We start from the raw sequence: 22,413 nt of genomic DNA on the forward strand, positions 1-22,413 counted from the left end.
TGGAATTATTGCTGGTAGAAGACCTAAAGAATAAATGGACAGACTGCGAATTATTGTTCAAAAGCCCTAGTGAGGCTGGACTATATAGGGCCATCAAGCCATTGTTAAAAGGTTCTTCTCCAATACACTGTACACAGAAAAAGTTATTGTGGTTTACAGTTTTAAAGGGTTGAGATTAAAAAGCCATACCACTGATAATTTTAATCAGCAAAACACTGATCTGGTATATACTGTGTACATGTTTCCAAATCTAGACCTTAGGTATAGTTATTCTGAAAGAGACAGAAATGTCTACGTAGAGTGGTGGAGACAAGCTAGGAAGATCTGACTTAACCCAGTTGGAACCAACTAATAATATAGTAGGGGGGGGGGTTATTCACTCAAAATTTAAGTCGCTTTAGCTGTCCTCCATAGGACATGACTTAGATTCTTAGCAAGTATGTTACCAAAACCAACACATGTCTGAGTGTCCAGTAAGTTCAGCATTTGGGGAAAGGTGTAGGTATGGAATAAGCTATATATATTCTTTGCTCTCCAAAAATACCATGGAGTATGACTAAAGAAAGGAAACTATAGTGAAAAAAAAAAAAAAAAAGATAATACAATTCAGTGCCAAAGAAAACTGAAATATTTAGGAAATGTCTTAAGAGTAGTAGAATTTGAGCTTACCTCCCAAATGGGGTAAGAATCAAGTGAGTTTTCTTTGAGCTTTTATTAAAAAGTACCATCAGGTTATGTTTATGAAAAAGATAAACAATTACCAAGGGTGCTGTTATAAAAATCTGTCGACCTAAGTAGTATCTGATTGAATGCACAAGTGAAGGCCACAAAACATTAAGTATCAGTTTATTTAAATTTCTAAAAGATGTAAAAATAGACAACTTTTCTTTGTAGTCGAAAGAGCATTAAGATGTGGGGTCACAGGACCTAATTTGGTGTGAAATTAGGAAATTCTTATAATCCCTCTGGTACCTCCATTTCCTAATTTGTAAAAGGGCTAGAGTATTACTTGATCTTAACCCTCAAAAGGTCTGTTTGAGAAATAATTGGTTTGATTTGAAATACAGATACAAGTGTGGCCAAAATTAAAATAATAAACTCATGGTAAGTAGAACATTATAGTTCATGATAGTAACTAGAAAATAAGTGGCAACATGCAGATATTTGCCAAATATTAATGTAATGGAACAAACAGAAGGAAAAGTTCTTCACACAGTATTTGGGAAGGAGAAATAAGACCTCTATACTTAACTAAAACTGTGTCTCTATACTAGCTTTTGAATATTGTTATAAATATCACCAGAGACCAAAACACAACATAAATTTCATTTCTATATTTCAGAAAACCTACTTGAATACACTTTGAAACAAGAGTACAACAAAATAGAATATACTTCAAATGTTGAATATACAAACTATTATAGTTCAAATCTGAACACTGGTACTTTCCCTCTTAAACTTCAACTAAAAAAAAAAAAAAAAGGAAGGAAGGAAGGAAAAAAAACAAACAAACAAAAACACCAGGTATTAGAGCTACCTGACAAAAATTCATGCTGAGCCTGAACTTCCAAGTGACAGTAGAACTGAAACTGCTATGTCTGCACAGACGCCAGGGCTAAGTGAGTGACACAGGCAGGATACAGCAGAAGGCCAGAGCCAACTGTTAATTTGTCCACAATTAAGAAACTGACAGACTTAAACTACCATATAAAATGTTACATGTAAATTCTATAACAATACTGTGCTAGGTACAAGATTTTTAAAATTTTTTTTTAATAAAAAAGCTTTACACAAACAAGCCATTAGCTTATTTCAATAAAGAAAACTGAAAATTAGTCTAAGGCCTTTGTTTTAAATCAGCTTAAGCTATATGATATAAAAAAAAATCGCACTAGATCTTTTTTGCTATCCTCTTTCTGAAAAGCTTTTGGATCCATTTTCAATTCACATTCTAAAATACCTATATTAGCAGTCTTCACATAGCACCAGTTAAGTGAGTTCTGTGTGAACACAGTAATAATTGCTGGTATGCATATAAAATGCATCAAAAATTGCTATATGTAACAATGAGATCACCCATCCCAACCCCTCCCCACTGAAAACTATATAACCTCTTACAGAATTTTAGTGTTCCAAGTCTTAGTGTAACTTGATATTGTAGTGAGTTGCTTGGTCCCTTTCAATCCTTTTCCTTACTGACGGGTTCAGTTGTTTCCTACTGTAAGAGGCAGTTTTCCGTCAGCATCTCCGTACGTAGTTCATTTCCCACTGAAACATGGGATAGGTAATTTATTTCCAGTAAGTCTGATTGTTTTCTTATATGCATTAAAAAGGTTTTAAAGTCTTTTGACTTTGCTTGATGACCTCCCTTACAAATATTTATGTTAGTACTATCACTAACATTGCGTCTAAAGTCCCCGGTAGAGCTGCTGTCTTATTTCTCACATGTCACTAGTCCTTCCGTTTTCATAGTTACAGGAAGGGCAATAGCTGAAGGCGCGCTGACAACCACTACGTGGGTCACTGTCTTATTTCCATCTGCTGGCTTTTCTTCTTGTACCAGCTGCAAAGTTTTCACGTCGTGTTCCTGCTTTTTTGCCACTGCTTCTGATTTTACCTCTGGCCCTTTTATGACCGCACTGATAACTCGCGGAGGAGTCTGGCCAGACGCCTGCTGAGTAGGCACTGATAGTCTCATTACAGGTGTACCGTGGGCTATAGAAACGGGGGTAAGTGCTCTCACAGCCAGCGGGGTTCCAACAATGTTAATGCTTCCCGATCCAGTCAGATTGGACTTTGTCTGCAGTTGACACTGTGCAAGTTGTGTAGCTGGGATGGTAATAATTTTGGCAGGCTGCATGGTGATTTTGTCTCCATTTTCAGAAGAGGCTGGCATCACAGTAGGGATTGTCTGAATAACTACCTTTGGAGAGGTTGCCGTTGTTGGACTAGTGCTGGTTATTAACGGTGCACCTGCATTAACTGACTGAACTGCCACAGTCGAGATTTTCTGACCCAACGATGTCATTACAACAGGTACTTGCATTGCCACACGAACTGTCCTAGTAGATTCAAAAAAAATTGATTGAATGTTAAGTTAGACAACAGGTTTCTTAGCAAAAAGATGAATGCAAACCTATAATGTACAAAACTAATGCTCCCAAATTTTACAGGTGTACTGATAGTTTAGAATATGAAGTATCACGAAATATATTTTAAAAACAAATGCCCACATTAAGTTCCATTTATAAAACCATAAGAAAAACAATTCAGCTTAGTTGAGACCTCTACTTTAACAATAAAATAGACTTAAAAGATCAAGCACTTTTCAGAGTCTTGATGACAGTGGATTCTTAGGCTGCTAACATTAAAAAAGGGACACGGTTTCCTTCACTGACCTTGGAGCTGCTGTTGCTGACACAGATGTGGTAGTAGTAGGAGACCTGGATGGAGTATCATGACCAGGGGAGGTGATGTTCACAACTCTAGCTACACCCTTCTCTGTCCTGGAGCAGTTCAGAGATGAGGTTTTTCCACCACGAACAGAGGTTGCTGCTTTCAGGAGACTCTCTGCAGACAGTGACACTCGTTCTAATGATTTTTCATCAGTAGCTGCTGCTAAATCTTCATTACAAGTTTCACTTTTGTCGTCATCTATGACTACTATGTTTTTGGGCATATACTTGAACTGATATACAAGCCTCTGTCCTTCAACCTTTGCAAGAATACCCCTTTGGTAATAGTATCTGTAACGGAAACAGTACTAAATGAATCAATTATATTACATTTTTTTTGCCCCCCAAAAACACTATGTTGAATGGATACTAACAGAAACATTCACTTATTCCTGTTAGAGAGGAGAAAGAGCTCTTACTGGCTGGGGATTGTTTAAAAGGCTAAGAATTTGGATAAGAATGAAATTGGAATCTGGTGTCACAGGTCCTTTAACCTTTGGGTTTCTAAAATAGCTACACGTTCTCTTTCTTAAAGGAAGTAATTCAACCTAAATACCAAATATTTTACTGTACCTTATGGCATCAGTAAAAATTCAACTGTGATTTACACAGGTTATAAAAACAACCTGACGTTATGTAGAAAAATTACTTAAACGGTGCTTAGAGAGAAATCTGTGGGACACATGAATACTGTCATAAAAACTATGTCCATTTACAAATACCGCTAATTAGAAAAAGCCATGTACACGGCAAAGTTTTGTAGGTTTCTCAAATGACAAAACTTAAGAGGAAACTTCATATTAAGATAAATCCATTATAACAAATTCATAGGAACTAACAACCTGTATTAGAAACTATATTTCATTTGGGTTTAATTTCCTTAAAGGTCTTCAACTTATTAAGGAATAGTCCTAAGTGCAAAAGCACATTTTTCTGCAAAAATGGGTTTCCAGTGATGACTGGAATTTCAGATATCGAGACCAAAATCTTTCTCTCCATCTACCTCCAAACCTAAGAAACTCCTCTAGAATATCCCACCAAATTAAAACTTATAAAAAGGGGGTTTTAGAGTTTCTCTTTAAACAACTAATAGACAATACAGAGGTATACAGGTTTTATTCGAGAATTCATTCTCTTGTGTTCCTACCTCAGAGCTCGTCCCATAGTTTCATAGTTCATATCTGGCTTGTTCTTATGCTTTCCCCAAAGTTTAGAGACAGCCTTTGAATCCACAAGCTTGAATATGCCTTTTTCTCTCTGAGTCCACTTAATATACCGAGGACAAGTATTTTTATCTTGAAGTAGATCTAGAAGAAACTCCCACAAATAGGTTGTGTTTCCTTTGAAAAAAATAGTAAGACATCAATTAAAAATTCATTGATATAATTAAATACATAATTAAAAGCAAATATTTAGGGGCACTTCAGTGGCTCAGCCAATTAATTGTCCAACTCTTGTTTTCTGCTCGTGGTCATGAGATCGAGCCCCACGTAAGGCATGGAGCCTGCTTAGGATTCTCACTCTTTCCCTCTCCCTCTCTGCCTCTGTGTCCTCTCACACCCTTGATCAAAAAAGGCAAATACTTAATTATCCTGGACAAAAATTCAATAACTACTGGTAAAATGTCCTAAGAGTGTCACTAAGTACTTGACTATATGAGCAATCATTTATACACGTCAAACTGTGTTGCCTAGTAAGTTATATATACACTGTATTTCATTATAACATAATCCTAAATATACCTGTTTGGTTTTCAAAAATAATATCCTATTTATGTTTACTGTTATGATACTAATAGAGGTCCTGGATTTTAGACTATTATACATCATCCTATCCTAAATTTTGAGTGCAGTAGAGGCAAGGCAAAGTCATAATGCATAGTACAAAGTGAACCTGAATTAAACAGAATCCAGTTTATTAATTTACATAGATCTAAACCATGAATAAACTTATTTGCACCAGTATGTTTATTATATGATAAGCCCCAATTCTATGATCAAAATTCATCAAGAGGCACTTAATTGTTGAAAAGGCGAGCAATAAAGAGTGAAATGTGCAAAACTTTTAAGATTTAATTTTTCTACGTAAACTCCACACCCAACACAGGGCTGGAACCCACAACCCCAAGACCAAGAGTTGTATGCGCCACCAAATGAGACAGCCAGGCACCCCGAAATGTATTTTTCTTTGGTATATTTTCTTTGATTCACCTTTATGCAGAACTATGAAGTACATGTCTTATAAAGTACAAATTACCCATGACACTTTAAACATTATCTTTTCCTTATCTTCTGGACAACTACTAGTCAGTTTGGATTTGATGATCAATGAGACCTACTTTCCTCTAAAAACAGGGTTGTTTTTTTTTTTATTGCTAACCTCCTCCTGGCCATACCCAGTATCGTGAAGATAAGCTATGTATTAGGATTTCATTATATATGAACAGTTGAGTAAATACATTTGTGCTTCAGTCTTAAAATACCAACTCCTCACATAGAAACACTAAAAAGTAACATGGGAATTCCTTTAACTAGTCAAGTATTGATCAAATGCTAACTATATATAACATATATGATGACATGACTAGCAAAATTTGAAAATGAGCTATTTCTGCAGAATAACACAGTTATTCATCATACACTATTGCTCCTTAAGTGTAGTAGAGGATACAGAAGAGCATTTAAAACTTGGTACCTGCTTCAAGGAATTTACAATTTAGTTGGGAAGGGAAAAGAAAAGTAAATGACAAGTTAACGATACAAAAAAGAATAATAGTTTGTGAAACGACACATGATCACAAGGCAATGCATAATTATATTCCAAATGAATGACAGAAAATGGGATTTCAGGAATAAAAACAATGGATTGCTAAGACGGGAAAACCTGGAAGATGACTAAGATTTACATAGAGGAAAAGAGCAAATCTGCAATTCAGATAAGGAACTTCATCCCAAAAAGAGAAAGCATGACTCTTTCTTCATTCCCTTTGGAGATTGGAAGATGGGCAAGTAGTGGACAGTGGTTATGGGGAGATCAGGCTGAAATTTTCAGAATGCTGTTTTTCTTTTATTCCCTTTGTATAAAGCCTCTAGGGCCAGAGATTCTTAAACTGATGAAAGAAGGGAAAAGAACCCTGAGAAGGAGAAAATTAGAATATATACACCACCACTGAGTCACCAGGTCATCTCTAGGCTCCTGCTCACTATCCCTTTACTCTCATCAAATCTAGATCCAAATTATAGGCTTTGTGAGAAGGACCTCTAAGGGTAGGAAGCTTCCGAACTAAGCTACTGCTACTCAGTCTAAATGCTGAAGCTCTTCCTCAGGCATTTCACTTTCATTCTGAATTCTCTGAAAACTCAATAAATTTACTAAGCCATAGTTGAGACCAGTGTGCATCTCTTGACCTAAAAAGATGAACCTTCAACTTTACAATGTTCTGTCTGCATCTCTGAAATCCCACTGCATCAGCATCAGTATTTTGTAAAAACCCTTACTATTAAACCATTATGTAACTTTCAACTACATTAAGATGTGTAATTGGGACATTTCTGTGATCAAAAGATTATCAGGCCCTATGGGTAGACATAGTAAAAGTGAGCTTATTCTGGAAGAAACTTCTGAGTAACATAAACAATGCCTTAAACATACATAATAGGAATTTGAATGCATCCATGTTTGTGGAATGAGACTCAACATTCCTCGGGTTGTCTTTGGGTGTTCGCTCCACCCCAGTTCCCATCCTCAAGTTAAAACTGAAAGTTCTACACCTTACTTTAAGGAAAACATTCAGAAAGGGAAGCCTTCTTTACTAGATAAGGTAGTTCACTAAGCGTATAATAGACATCAGCATTTAGATTGCCATTTTATAGAAAAAACACTGCATTTTTTTTTTTAAGATTTTAAAGTACATCCTACATCCAATGTGGGACTTGAACTTACAGCCTCATGATCAAGAATCAGAGGCTCTACCGACTGAGGCAGTCAGATGCTCCCCACTGGATTTTTAATCTTCACATTCAACATGTTGCCTCAAGTTTGATAATAAAAGACTGAAACTTTAATAAAAGGTGATTCTGACTGGCAAAAACAGTCATCACAAAATTTTTCCTCCAGTGTTAAGCATCAGATCTTTGAGTACAAGAGACCACTGATGATGGGAATTATTTTAAAAAAGTAATAATTGTATATTTATGGTTTAGCTTTTTAATATTTACTATTATGTAAGTTTTAAATTTTTTTTAATTTTTTTTTTTAAGATTTCATTTATCTGTTAAAGATAGCAAGAGAGAGCACAAGTGGCGGGGGTGGGAGCAACAGAGGGAGAGGGAGAAGCAGATTCCCTGCTGAGCAGGGAACCCGACATGGGACTCGATCCCAGAACCCTGAGATCACAACTTGAGCTAAATGCTTAACCAACTGAGCCACCTAGGCGCCCCGGTTTTAAAGTTTTCAACATAAAAGACAAAACCTAAGATGTTAGAAATGTAAAATGACCAAAGACAAAGAAGAGAAGTATCCTAAATCTGTCCCAAATTCAATTTCTCAGTTTCTGAATAAGTAACAATTCAATGTAACTGCATTTTTTGGTCTAAATTTGTTGGTAGCCTTATTGGAAAAAAATTTTCTTTTTTTACTAAAGATTTCATTTTTGCTTTATTTAAAATTAGATGTTAAGACCACCTGTTGAAGTTTTGAATTCCAAAATGGATCCAACTATTAAATATTGCTCTGAAAACATTCATGAAAGTGATAAATTCTGGTTACAGATTATCAGAACACACCTAAAACCATAACTAAAATATTACCTGAAATCATCCAACAAGAGTGCAGAATGTAGGAGGCTTATCATTAATTTTTGTTTTTAATGAAAGTATACAAGTTCTAAAGCAAAATTATGTTAAGTTTTTGTTCTAATTCCTGACATGACTGGAATTGGTTGATTAGGAAATAAAATTCAGCTTGCCTTGAGAATTCCTGCATTCTATCAGTTAAGAAATTATGTAGCAGAAGTAAGTCTTAGTTATAAAACCAACCCCTTCAATTCTGAGCGGCTCTAGGAGGATGAGTGCTGTTACACATACATACCTCCCCTATGAACAATGGCTCTTAAGAAGGCTGTGCATCAGACTGCACTTTAGATGACCTTTCCAAACACAAATGCCTACTGCCTTTTACACCCCTATAGTGTATCTATGGCTATAGAATCTCAGTGGGTAGGAACTAGGAAAAAGCTCCCCAGGCAACGCTCAGATATCCCTGACTGAGGCCTATTACCAAAGACAGTACTTCCATCTGTACATGTACTAGAAATCATTTTCTTACAAATGCAAAAATGTCCACGAGGGATCGGGGGGGAGTCATCTCACCTTCCAAACAGCCCTCCCCAAATTACCTTTTCCTTCTCTGGGCTTCTTCTTTATACCTAACTCCGGAGACCCATTGGAAATTGGTGATTGCTGGGTCTTTGGTTTACGGCCAACTGAAAAAAAATAAGATTAAAACCATACATTGAAAACGGAAAATAAAAACAGAAGCATGATTAGCAGACTCACTGATAACACATTTATTCATGAAACTGGACACTAATTTGGGAATTAATACACTCAGTGTATATAGAAAGTTGCACTGAAAAAGAGCATTAAAAGCACTTCTGCAATTTTAAATTACAGCAGTTAGTTGGCAGTAATTTCAGTGTACAGAGCAAGTCAGGTACTACCCAACCTATTATTTACTTGGTCAGAGCCTCAATTTGCTAACCTCTTCCAACAATGCAGCAATGGAAACAAATTCTAGTACAAACTTTTTTTCTGTTCTACAGGATTGTTAGAAAAAACTTTACCTACCTATTGCAGAGGATCTGATTATCTGCGAAGCCCTTTGAGCTCAAATGAGGAAAAGTAAAAGATATTATTTTAAACACTCTACTGCTCTGAGCCAATCCATTCACCAGAATTTAAGCATAAGTGTTCAAATTTCCCCACCTCAACGTGCAGGTACATTATAAGGATAAAAGAAAATCTCTCAATTAATTATTTTATATGTCTAAAAAGTGTGCCCTTCCTTTTGCTTCTCTTCACTTCTACCAAAAGGGCTCTCCCAGTCAGACTTAGCATCCACAATGAACAGAAAAGCAATACTTATACTAAAGAAGGTATAAGGCTGAAATGCGTTGTTTTCAATCCTCAGCACTGATAAAAGAATGCTGGCAGATGAGGTGAAGCCCCCAGAAAGGCTAGGAATAGTTAAGTATATTATAATTTGCAGATTAAATACATTATTACTAATCTGGTGACTGTCATACATCTGGGGTTTCTGATGTCACTCTGGTCTTCATTAGCAAGGATTATTTAGAGCTAAATAAAGACCTAAAAATCAAAGCATTTTATTTCAAAATACATAGCCATTATATTCCAGGATTTCATTATGGTAACTAATCAGTAAGATGTGTGCTCTGGCAAAAATTAAAAGGGAAAGTTCGCTGGTTTCCTTATTAGAACAGAGATTAATTTCTCAATTTAAGTAATACTTACAAAAAAAAAAAAAAAAAACAAAACCACTTCAACTTCCTTCATAGAAATGTTAGCCCAAAAAGACTTATTTTCATATAAAGCAGCACTCCCCAAATTGTACTCAAGAAATAGTTTATTTATAAGTAGTAAACAATGTTCTACAGTCAAGTTTACTTCTAGAACACTGCATATTACCTTCTCTTGCAGATTCACAACACCTATTAGTATGTCAGAAGCTCTGGAAATAAAAAGGCGGCTCTGCTATTCAAAAATAACCTACCTAACTTTGTATGTCCAAATGAACTTAAGCATATATATTTACATATACATTATATATAATTTTTAAATGGTCATTAAGATCATCTACTCTCAAATATATAAAATTAATATTAAATTGGCAATTTCCTGGTTTCTATCATACCAACACCCCATAGGCAGATGAACCTATTCATCTGCTTTTCATGGTTTTTTCCATCTTCTTTCAAATCTAAAAATTTCTTGGGGCACATCGATGGGTCATTTGGTTGAGTGTCCAACTCCTGATTTCGGCCAGGGTCTTGATCTCAGGATCATGAGACTGAGCCCTGCACTGGGCACAGAGTCTGCTTAAGATTCTCTTTCTGGGGCACCTGGGTGGCTCGGTGGGTTAAAGCCTCTGCCTTCGGCTTGGGTCATGATCCCAGAGTCCTGGGATCGAGCCCCACGTCGGGCTCTCTGCTCCGCAAGGAGCCTGCTTCCACCTCTCTCTCTGCCTGCCTCTCTGTCGACTTGTGCTCTGTCAAATAAATAAATAAAATCTTTAAAAAAAAAAAAAAAAGATTCTCTCTTTCTGGGGTGCCTGGGTGGCTCAGTGGGTTAAGCCTCTGCCTTCCACTCAGGTCATGATCTCAGGGTCCTGAGATCAAGCCCCACATCGGGCTCTCTGCTCAAGAGGGAGCCTGCTTCACCCTATCTCTCTCTCTGCCTGCCTCTCTGCCTACTTGTGATCTCTGTCAAATAAATAAAATCTTTAAAAAAAAAAAGATTCTTTCTCCCTCTCCCTCTGCCCCCACCCCCTGCTCGTGTGTGCACATGTGCACGTGTATGTGCTCTCCCTTAAAAAATAAATCTAAAAAATTTGTGTTTTGTAATAGCTCCTATCAAATAAATCCAGCCAAAGGTTACAGTGGGGAAGTGGGTAATCAGGGCTACTTATATGTATGCCTTTTGTCTTTAAACATTTAAACAGCAGGAAGTAATTCTTCCTTCATTCATACCTCTCGCAAGATACATGTAATCTATTACATGAGGAAGGGACTCAATCTCATTCTTCACTGTGTCCCTCACAGTAATAAGCACAGACACACCAACATCACAGCAATCTGAAATACCTCTAATAAATGAAAGAAAATACCATTATTTCTAACACAAGTTTTCTTATTTTTGCTTTTCCTACTGTAAAATGTGAAGAGATACAGAAGAAAGTGGAATTAGATGAGTACCCATTTATAAAGAATTTAATTTCTTTCAAATTTTACCCTCTGATTCAAACAGGAAAAGGACCCACTTCCTGCCCATCTTCTAGGGATGTCAGAGGTATGTGGGGCCTCACCCATCAGGTGTGAGCAGAAGTTTCAGCAGGAGTCAAATAAATAGTAAGTGGAAATGCTCTTTACCCACTAGTGAGTTTATTCCACTTAAAAGTCCCTATTGGTCCTGGGATCGAGCCCCACATCGGGCTCTCTGCTCAGCGGGGAACCTGCTTCCCCCTCTCTCTCTGTCTGTTGCTCTGCCTACTTGCGGTCTCACTCTGTCAAATGAAGAAATAAAATATATATATATAAATAAAGTCCCTATTGGCAATACTGGTGTTTTAACACAGAAGGTATAAGAAGAAAATAATATTGGGCTTTTTATTTTAATGCCCATAAAAGAGTGGGAAGATAAGATTAAAAATAGAGAAAATAAAAAAATAAAGGTTTTTTAAAAAATAACCAAGTACCTAAAAGGATCAGAAAGCAGACAGACACGCAGTGAATCTCTGACCTTCCCTCTCCTTGTCCAGCATTTATTGTAATTCTATTTCCAGGCAACTTTCTTTTGAGCTCAAACACTAGCTCCTTAAGAAGTATGAACATGTTAACACAAAACTAAAATCTTAGTTTGTTGATTCTTTGAGAATACCTAGGTAAAGATAACATCAATCATAAATCTATAGCATGTATTTTCCTATGTCCCTTGACGGGGAAAAAAAAAATACCAGAAAAAATTTCACCCACTTTCCCAGAAATTTATAAATATACTCTACCTTTTTTCTTTTTCATTGGTTCATGGCTATCTGGTGATGTCGGAATAGGAGAGGTATCCATTGGTTCCGATTCTTCAGTTGACACCTCCACTACAGTTTCTGTAATGACATCTGGCCTCATAGCAGCATGGATAAATTCTGGAGTTGATACACAAGGAGGGACAAACACTTCCACTATAAAAAAAAGTCAAAAAATTAAAATTTCCCACCCCCATCAATACTTCTTCATGCGGACAATTCAATATTTAGTAGAGGTGAGGTTTCTTAACAATTTATCAGAGCAGGATAAGAGCTTAAAGTTAATTTGCTGAATATGCAATACAATCTAAAGTATGTAAGGAAATAAATGCAAAGAAAATAAGCTTGAAGGAAGTTAATCCTGTAATCCATGTGGGGATCATAAGGAATCACCTCCCTTCTTCATATTTTTAAGTACTTTCAAGCTCACTGTAGAAGACTTTGAATTATTTTGACAATTGGGAAAACATTTGAAAATAAGGTATCAGAGTCATAGTGAGTTCTTTAGTAATTACTTTCCTTCCTGATACCCAGCATTATTCTCTAACTAGGTAATACATCCACATGTTATAAAATTTAAAACATTTAACACATTAACACAATAAAAACACATTTAGTGAATGTGTGTGTCTTCAGTGAAAAGAAAGCACTTATAGATCATTTCAAAATATGTAGAAAAGGAAAACCTGCTCATTAAAGCCCAATGAATCTCATCTTCCAATATTTAAAATTTTACTTAATGTAACAGTCCTGATGTTTTGGGTCTCAAAAGCAGTATATAGAAACTGCAATTTGGTATTCTATTACATACAATAATGGTGCTCCAGCTTCCTTCCAATATGCATGAATAATCAGAATATGACATATTTCTATTTCAATTAAGAGACAGGTTAATAATACTGTTGTGGATTAATACACTGACCAATATGCCCTACTTTTCTTCTCACATCCCTGAATACATGGAATTCCTATTCTAATTAAAAAGTACAGTTGCAAAACAAAAAGTACAGTTGCTCTTGGTATTTATAAATCCCTATAAGGGCCAATATTATTTTATTAAGTCAAATTAACACTTGGACATTAATTAGAGGACAATGACTGTCAAAGGCTGTCTTAATGAGGGGGGGAAAAAAAGGGACAAAAGCAAAGGAAACTCCCAGCCTGAAGGAGTATGAGGAAATGGTAGAAGCTATCTCCTCTCTCCACGGTGGAAGGTTCCCTGGAGCTACTGCCTATTTATCACTAAATAAAGGCCACAAAGTAGTCATGGGAGGCAAATCCCCCACCCCATCCGCCATTCCCTTAAGGACTACAAAGGTTTATAATTTACCCACAGTTAAGGAAATAAGACATAACAATATAAACAGCAATTTAACAAACATTTATCTGTCTACAGTGGGTATTTTCTGTATCATTTATTATAAAAAAGTATGTAAGACTACGGAACTAAGTACTGCTGTCACAGGTATTCATGCATAATAAACCCTGAGAACAATAATCCCCATGTATTTAAGAAGAAACCCATGTTAGATATGTGAAGTGATGTGACATGCTTATTATAAAGAGCAATTCACATACCGGGACTTCTTGAATCCCTTAAGCAGGTAGGAGATTCCATATGAAGCAGGGCTTCAGCAGCTTCAATTGTCTTATCTGTACAGTGTGCATTACTGCTATGAACTGATGCTTCCACTGGGGGGAAAATAAGTTTACTCAATTAAAAATGCACAGAATACATTACTAAATAAATTAACTCATGAATAACTCTAGTATTAGTCCATATAATTTATTTACAGAAATAGTTTAAAAAATGATCTAGTATCTACTCTTTGCAAAATGAATGTTGATTATAAAGCAACTGACTGAGAATGATCAGAAATTACTGAGAAATTTCTGAATCTTATCCAAAGGAAAACAAAGACCCTTGAAATTTGAACCCTGTATCAATTTTAGAACAAAACGAACTTGGAGGTGGGATGGGGGGAGGATGGTTGTAGATTAACAATCCTAGGAGGTCCATTATGTATCCTAATATACAGCTACTAAAATCAATACCTTGCAGAATCACAGTCAGAAACATGTACTTCCAAGTTAGTTTAATGAATTAGTTTGATTCTTACACTCTCCTAGGTGAGTGCCTAGCACCAGACACTTGGGAACTCTCTTCCCAATAAACTTGTCTCTTCAAGACTTCACTAAACTTTTCTGCGTTTTACCCAAGAAATTTGTTTTTAAAGTTCCTATGTTTGTTTTCTCAAGAAGCCTCTTCTAATTCTGCCACCTTCTGTAACTCTCTTTTAGCACTTACTTTATGATTTGTTGCTTAAATTATTTGTGAAACAATAAAGTATACAGCAATCGTTTGGCTTTTCAAGTCCAACAGCCTGGGTCCTAGTCTCTGCTACTTATAATGTTACCATAGACCAGCAATTTAATTTCTTGCGAGGAAACTGATTTCCTCTTTCACAAAACACGTATATTACTTACCTCATATAGTTGTGAGAATTAAGTGAGGTGATACCCATAAAAAACATGTACAATGCCTGGCATATAGATAAGAATTCACTAAATCGTGGTAATTTCTTATCACCCCTGTAAGATTATAAGTTCCCTGAGGTCGGGGGCAGGGGGGCTATCTTTAGTTCATCTTTATATTAAAGTTGAGAACAACCCAAAGACCTTACAGGGAAATTGGCCAATTAAGCACAAACATATTAATGATATATTAATTTCACATCCTGACTTAAAAAATATTGAACATTCTACTTAGTTCTGAAATATGAATATGTAAGTTTCTAACTGGATAGATTTTTCTCAAAATGTCCTCTAAAAAAGATTAAAAGGAAGGAAGTATTTGTATAAATTCCATAAGCTATATTACAAATTCACAAGTTCTACACACTAAAGACACAAATCTTTTAAAACCATTTCCAGGAAACTTTTAAATGAAAAAAAAAATCATTTAATCTCAAAATTTACCAAATGCTAAAGCCTTAGCCTTTTGGAGAGCAATTAAAAAAAAAACAAATCCAGCGACTGTTTTACCACCTGTTGCACATCATCCACACTCTCAACCAAGGTACTGGGTCTCTCCAGTTGCTCTTTCCATTTATGGAAATCTGCTCAAAGCTAAACAGTTCCAGAGAGGCAGCCAAACCTCTAAGTAAATCTATCTTTAGGTGACCCTGCTTACTCTTATCTGCAGCTTCACTGAAGCAAAGGATTCAATCAGTCCTTCCAGCTCAACTTTAAGAAATTTAGTAAGTATGAAATAAATTACCATTCTCAAGTAATTTTTCAAAGTGCCTCCCCACAATACTCACATATACTAAAGAACCTTGGAAAGCAAATTCTCAGGTTTTTAAGATTTATTCTAGGAATTTCATTCTTTTAAAGTCTGCTTGTGTTGCAATTTAGGTGTTGTCTTAGGTGCTATAAATAAACTACCCTCAGTAAACTAATTCCTTATGTAATTGTATTAAGACATACCCTAAAAACCTTACCATATTAAAATCAGAGCTTCAAACACTTGATAATACAGCAACAGAATTTTACCTGATTTTTTTAATGTTTTCAGTTATAAACAAAATGAAACGTGCCTAACAATTACAAATAATGCTGCCCTGGGTTTTTATGTAGCTTGAGGCACATTTATAAAACCCTGATTTCATGTTAATTATGTCAGTGGAAATTATTTCTTAAAAGTGTATTTTCTTGCTTCTATTTCTGACCTCAAACTCCCCTTTCTCCCAAATTCAACATATTATTTCCCAGGACAGTTTTGCATTTACAGACCAAAACAAAACACAAAAAGAATAACATTTATTAGTTCATATTTTAAATTTAGGATGAGAATACCAAAATGCATACGTTCTCTGGGAATTATCAATCAGGAGATCTTATGTTCTATGTACAGTCAACTTTTGGTTGTTGAGCATTTACCATATATCAGACCCTGTGTTAGAAATCTGAGAGACAAATGTAAATAGATCTCTAGCTTTGTGAAGCTTATACTAATAGTTTAGAAACATAAATGGTAGTATCGAAAACAAACAGAAGTAAAATATTTCAAAACTAAAGAAAGCTATAAAATAAAAAGTTATTCTGTAAGCTAACAACTTAAGTGGAGCACTGATTTCTTTTTTTTTGGATGCTTACTGATTTTACTTTTGTCATTTTTATTAACTATAATCCCAAGCACATGCAAACGAACACCTAAGAGCGCATACTTAGATCAATTTTTACAACAGTGTACCTATCAGTTTCCAAGAATACTTTGCCATTTTGTAAAAGAAAACCCTCTTCTTTTTCTTCTGTTGATATAAGTAGTTTTTGATAAAAGAAATTTAAGAAATATTTCTCTTATTTAAGTTTCTGTAATTTTTGAAAACTTTTCAATTCACTTGGTTCAGCTCAGTAATTCAAATACAATTTAAACTAGAATTATGCACAATTCCTAAGGATAAACATGAGTTTAACAGTGTTGTACAACCAGAGTAAGCAAATAAACAAACTACAAGCAAGGGCTGAAAACTCCTTATCTCTTACTTAAAACTTGGTTTACCAGTATCTTTCTAGACATGTGTATGAAATTAATGGTACCATGAAAAAAAAAAGCAACTCATTTTAAAAATAGAAACAATGAAGTGAAAAGTAATCTAACAGGTATCATTTTCTACTTAAGATTATTCCTTGGTGTTGCTGGTCAATCCTTTTGAAGAAATAAATGTATCAAACAAATTTCAAAACAATTTTAACTTTAATCATAGTGCCAAAACTCAAATTTGCTTCTGCCCTCCTTTCCTACTGGTTAAGTGTCTTCTTGTTCCATTTCCAGCTTTCTAATCAACTGGTGTTTGTATGGTAGACTATTCCAGACTCACTCAACAGCTGTTACAAAATACCAAACTTGGTAATTAAGTCTGACAAGAGACATACCTCTCAGCTTTGCAGAAGAGAATGCTGGCAATGGATCTAGCTCATAACAAAGTTCTTAAAGTCAAAAATAAAAATTAATAGCAATTTAATTTGAGAGCAATGGAAAAAAAATTAGAAAACACTTCCTTAAATGATAGTAGTATGTCCCTACAAGGAAGACCATAAACTAATAATACAAGATCATCACTCAACCAGGCACCTGACTTAATACAGCTTATCTTCTAATGCCCCAAGGCATAATAGGTAAGTGAAAAATACAAATGAATGCAATAAAAAGGGGGGAAAGGTAAAATATTGGGACACTCCATCTTGTCTTATTCCTCTTTGACTTTCTAATCAATAGTTACAATTTAAAAGTTTAGAAGGGAAAAGAACTAAGCTGCCTGATGAAAATATAACACGAGCCATGTTATAATTTTTAAATTTCCAACAGCCAGATTTTAAAAAGTAAGCGGAAACTGAAATTAATGTCTTTCATTTAACCCAGTATATTAAAAAATATTGTCATTTCAACAAATAATCAACATAAAAGATTTCCACAGCTTCAGTTTTTAGGCTTAAATTAATTAAAATTCTAAAAAATTAAAAATTCAGTTTCTCAGCCACTCAACAGCCACATATGGCTAATGCCTCTGGTACTGAAAAATATACAGCTACTCTCAAAACTTTGCTGGTCAACAGCAACTTTCATACTCAAATTATTTGAGGACCACAAAGAGATTTTGTTTATCTTAGTCCTATTTTTAGATTTTATTCTATTTCAAACTGAAATTAAGAAAATATATTTATCAATTCATTTAAAATAATAAATCCAATACTTCTAAGTAATATTTTAATGAAAAATAGCTTTTCTGTAACAAAAAAAGTGAGTAGCTTTGTTTTACATTTTGGTAAATCTTTTTAATACATGGTAGAAAGTGATTAGATTCAGATTTGCTTCTTCCATTAAATTGTTGTAGTATCAAGTCATGTAGCCTCTAGAAAACTCTGAACACTTGTGAAACTGAAAAGCAAATAATGTCTTAGAATTGTCATGAAAACAATTCTGACTTCACAGATTCTCTCAAAGAGGCTCAGAACTCCACAGATCCTCAGCTCAGAGATTTTAGTTTTTAAGGACTTCAACTATAATTTATTACCAAACAGAATAAAAACACCCCAATTCTATCCTGCTTCTGTAAGTTTTAGCTTCTAAACAGGGCATAGATGAAAAATTATGACTCCATTTACCGAAAGTACAACAGTATTCTGTCCACTTACACATAAAAGATTTTAAAAGTTTTTCATAAACACTTCTTTGCATCCCTTTGAACACTTAAGCTATAAATAACAACACAAGAAGTTTAAATAATTATCAACAACATGCTCCTGCCCACCCTTTTCTACCAACCACTTGTTTCTAAAGTTAACTGTTTTATGTTGAATTATCCTGCTTGAATGTTAAAATACTGATGTTACTCTTTAACTCAGTTTTTCTATGAATTTTAGTCCTAATGCTGCAGTGAATTCTGAAGAGTAATTTCTTAAACGTATTTTCAAATAAGTTTTTTTTTTTCTTAATGGGGGCTGGGTGGTATAGTCAGTTAAGCCTCTGACTCTTGGTTTCTACTCAGTTGTGATCCCAGGGGTGGTGAGATCCGCCCCTCACTGGACTCCACTGGGCTCCGAGCTCAGCAGAGTCTGCTTAAATTTCCTTCCCTCTCCCTCTGCCCCTCCTCACTGCACTCGCTCTCTAAAATAAACAAATCCTTAAAAACAAAAAATGAATGTCATTCTTCCAGTTTTATTTCAACACATGCTTCATTTTCTCACATCCTAAATTGTTTTCATATTGATCTTTTCAAGATTGACAACCAGATACTTCAATTTACAGTAAACTGGAAATAAGATTTTCAAGTTCAAATTTCACAATGAACTTTGACAAACCAGACAGATTTATCAGTGAAAATACTTAAGCTACATTTCCAGAAAACTCCCTCCCTCCCATTTAATAACGGCATTAAAGTAGAAAAAAGTTCTGGTGACCACATCTCTCAACCCAAATTCTCCAATTTCTTAATTCTCAGTTTCTCAAAAAAGTAAGAAACAAGTCAAGGAAAGTATACTTGAGAGGAAAGCAGAATATTTTAAACTGAAAATCTTCCAGAAAATCTAGATCACACTTAACACAATACTTTCACATAATTAAGAAAGTAACATTTATTGTTCCTACAAACTAGACATTTGTTTTTCCTACAATATGCTATATATATGTAAGGTTAGTTTTATATATATATATATATATATGAAATAGTTTATATATATATATATGAAATATATATATGAAATAGTTTAGGATCATCTTCATATATGAAGATATATATATATATCTTCATATATGATATATATCTATATATATCTTCATATATGAAGATGATCCTAAACTATTTCATAATGTCATTCAACATACAGACCTGGCCTCAAATTCCATTTTGGCACAAACATTGGCTAGCAGATACTAACCTCCCAATTCAAACATTTATTTACACCTTGCAGATAGTCATTTACACATTGCAATGTAAAAAAAAAAACCCCAAGAAGAAAAAAAAAGCCTTCACTTTCCATTAAATATTTGAACTACTTATAATCTTAGTTATTAGAGATCACCTAGTCAATCTTGTCCTCTTAAAAAAATGAAACCTTAAAGAAGTAAAGTCACCAGCACAGAGCTAGTTTAGTGACAGCGAGATGCAGATCCTCATCTCCTGACTTCAGGGTCAAAGCTCTTTCTCATAAATAGCATTATAAGCGAAAGTTTTACAATATATGTCAAGTCTTCACAAAAACACTTTGTGTGTTGAAATAAGTGATTTTTAATAAACGAGCTTATTTATTTCATTTCATTCTTAGACTCCTCTGACAGCAAAAATGCTGATAACTAAAGCTGAAGCTGGTAGCTGAAGCTGGTTAACTACAGTTGATAGTTAAGCCTCAAAAGGAGGAAAATAAAAGCAAAAGTATATCCCCTAGTACCTTAACATATAACAATATAGGAGTGTACTATTAAGTGCTTTAAAATCACTTAGAAACATTTATGCTGACAATATTTGACTAAAAGCTGATCTCCTCTAGAAGTTTTCATTAATATCAGTAATTATAAACTAGTCATCAACCCATTATAGCAATCACTGTAGTTTACATTAACATTTATATATTAAGTAGATTTACATCTGTCTCAATTAGACTGTAAAATCTTTGTGAGGAAGAATTATGTCTAACATATAATTCTCTCAAAGGAATAAAAAGGTATTCTACTTTACAAATAAAAACTTCACAAACATTACTCTTCCAACATCACTGGAAATTGGCAGCAATATAAATTTTTATTAATTTGGATCCATGATTCCTCATTTTGTGGGCCACCTTTCTTCCCCAACTTTTAACTCACTGAGTAATCTTTGGGTAAATCAGCAAACCTGTCTCAAGTTTCCTTCTAAAATAGGACTTGTAAAAGAGCTTCAAATTACATGAAAATTATTGAAGAAATAATCTGGAGACAATTATAAGTAAAATATATTCTTTACATAACATTATGATCATAAAGGAAACTTCAATTGTTAAGATTTGTAAATACTAAAGAAATGCATGAGGACCAGAAAACAACATTTAACTTAAAAAAAAAAAAAAAACTTTTATCAAAGGGAGCTAAAACTTGTATTTTCAAACTGTAGACTGTCTATAGGTTTCCATTCCAAGCAAAATACCTATATGTCACATTCAGCCTCGCTAATTCCAAAAGCTTATGAAAGAAATACCTCCGATTGGCAAAATTTAGTCCTCTAAACTTTACAATATTTTTCAAAATTCTGACTGCGGGGGCTATGCTAAGGTTCCCTTGGTATGATCGAATCACTGGAAACACCTCTTGAAATGTTCAACACTCACAAAAATATCACTGACCCACACAATTACAGGTATTGTTAGTACCAGTAATAAAAGACCAAAAATTCCGTTCCTTAACTCATATTGTGTTAATGGACTGAACATACACAAAAGGTACCAGGTTCTTATTTACTAATACTTAACTTCTTGCTCTTATCAGAAAATAACTGTCAAATGTGTTTCAATCACCATGCAGTAAACTGTGATTTTTCTTTGGGACTTTTGAAACGTGTAACATTACATTTTACAGAAAAAAAGTCTGGTCATTCATGTATCATACAACACATGTATTATTCAAGACTATATTTCAACTGAAAGTCCTGTTAAATTTAGCGATACGCATTATGTTCATGATTTTCCCCAATCGAACCGAATCAGAGTTCCACCAATCAAACTACTTTTAGATCTTTTACAGCATTCCCTTCGGTATTTCCTACCTCCCAATTCCCACAGTTGGCGGTATGAAATAGAACCCAGGGAAAGGGAACATGTATGCTTATTATTGCTATAAGTAAATAATATTCTAGCACTGCTACATCGACTAAGAGCCCTCATTGCGCTGTCTGTTAGGTAAAGCTGCTTTTTCTATGTAACTTAAGTCCGTGCCCTTCCGCTGCAGCAGTGGCGCTGCACATCCCCCACCCCCGCGGCCACTTCCGTGTTTACACTCCTCTTCCCTCCAATTCCATGCGTACATTGTCAGCTTCACTCCCGCCCAATCTTCATTGGCTCAGTGCGGGCCCAGAGTCCCGCCCCCAGAAATCAACGTTCTTATTTGGAACATCTCAGAGAGCAGATTGGAACCAGGAGCCTGTCAATCCCGACCGTTCTGTCCTCTCCGAGGCGCTTCCGCTATGGTGGGAGGTTTGGGGGGGAGGGGAAAAGGGGGCAATTCCGTGCTGAGACTTCCCTAGGGCCAAGATTCCCTCTCGCCCACCCCACTCCTTCACATTCACCCACTGTTTACGAAAATAAACGTTCTTCTCTGATGCCCCAAGGCTCCAGGTCAGGGGTACCAAATATATCCCGTGTCCTTCCCATTCTTCCCCCTAAAAAAACCCACGAGGGAAGGGGCATAAACCTACTTCTTCACAGACACCCATTAAATGAGGAAAGGGAGGCGGGCCCCTGAGAGAAACACCCTCCCGGGCTATTCCACATTATTGAGTGACCCCTTCCAGAACCGTTACTCCTGAGCCTGCACAAGGTGGGGACGTGAAGAGGAGGGGCAGAGCATTTTTTTGGCGGGTATCGGTCTACCGGACATGGCCCGGGGCTGCCT

At 35.3% G+C, this 22,413-nt stretch overlaps 1 protein-coding gene across 7 annotated transcripts in view; it reads right to left on the minus strand.

Annotated features, from left to right (window-relative positions):
- Positions 1–1,319: 1,319 nt before the first annotated feature.
- ELF2 (E74 like ETS transcription factor 2) overlaps positions 1,320–22,413 on the minus strand; it is a 101,434-nt gene continuing 80,340 nt past the window's right edge. For 4 of the 7 annotated variants that reach the window (XM_080796486.1, XM_080796487.1, XM_080796492.1 and 1 more), the window contains 6 exons: positions 13,851–13,964; positions 12,255–12,428; positions 8,851–8,937; positions 4,603–4,795; positions 3,399–3,746; positions 1,320–3,062 (listed from right to left, as the gene is read on the minus strand). In XM_080796486.1, coding sequence (XP_080652612.1) covers positions 2,435–3,062; positions 3,399–3,746; positions 4,603–4,795; positions 8,851–8,937; positions 12,255–12,428; positions 13,851–13,964 — 1,544 coding nt within the window. In that variant the 3' untranslated portion in view covers positions 1,320–2,434. The remainder of the gene's footprint in view (positions 3,063–3,398; positions 3,747–4,602; positions 4,796–8,850; positions 8,938–12,254; positions 12,429–13,850; positions 13,965–22,413) is intronic. The other 3 variants (XM_080796488.1, XM_080796489.1, XM_080796491.1) reach the window with 1 other exon arrangement.

Source organism: Martes martes (genome assembly GCF_963455335.1).
Source record: "Martes martes genome assembly, chromosome: 2".
Classification (NCBI taxonomy): domain Eukaryota; kingdom Metazoa; phylum Chordata; class Mammalia; order Carnivora; family Mustelidae; genus Martes; species Martes martes.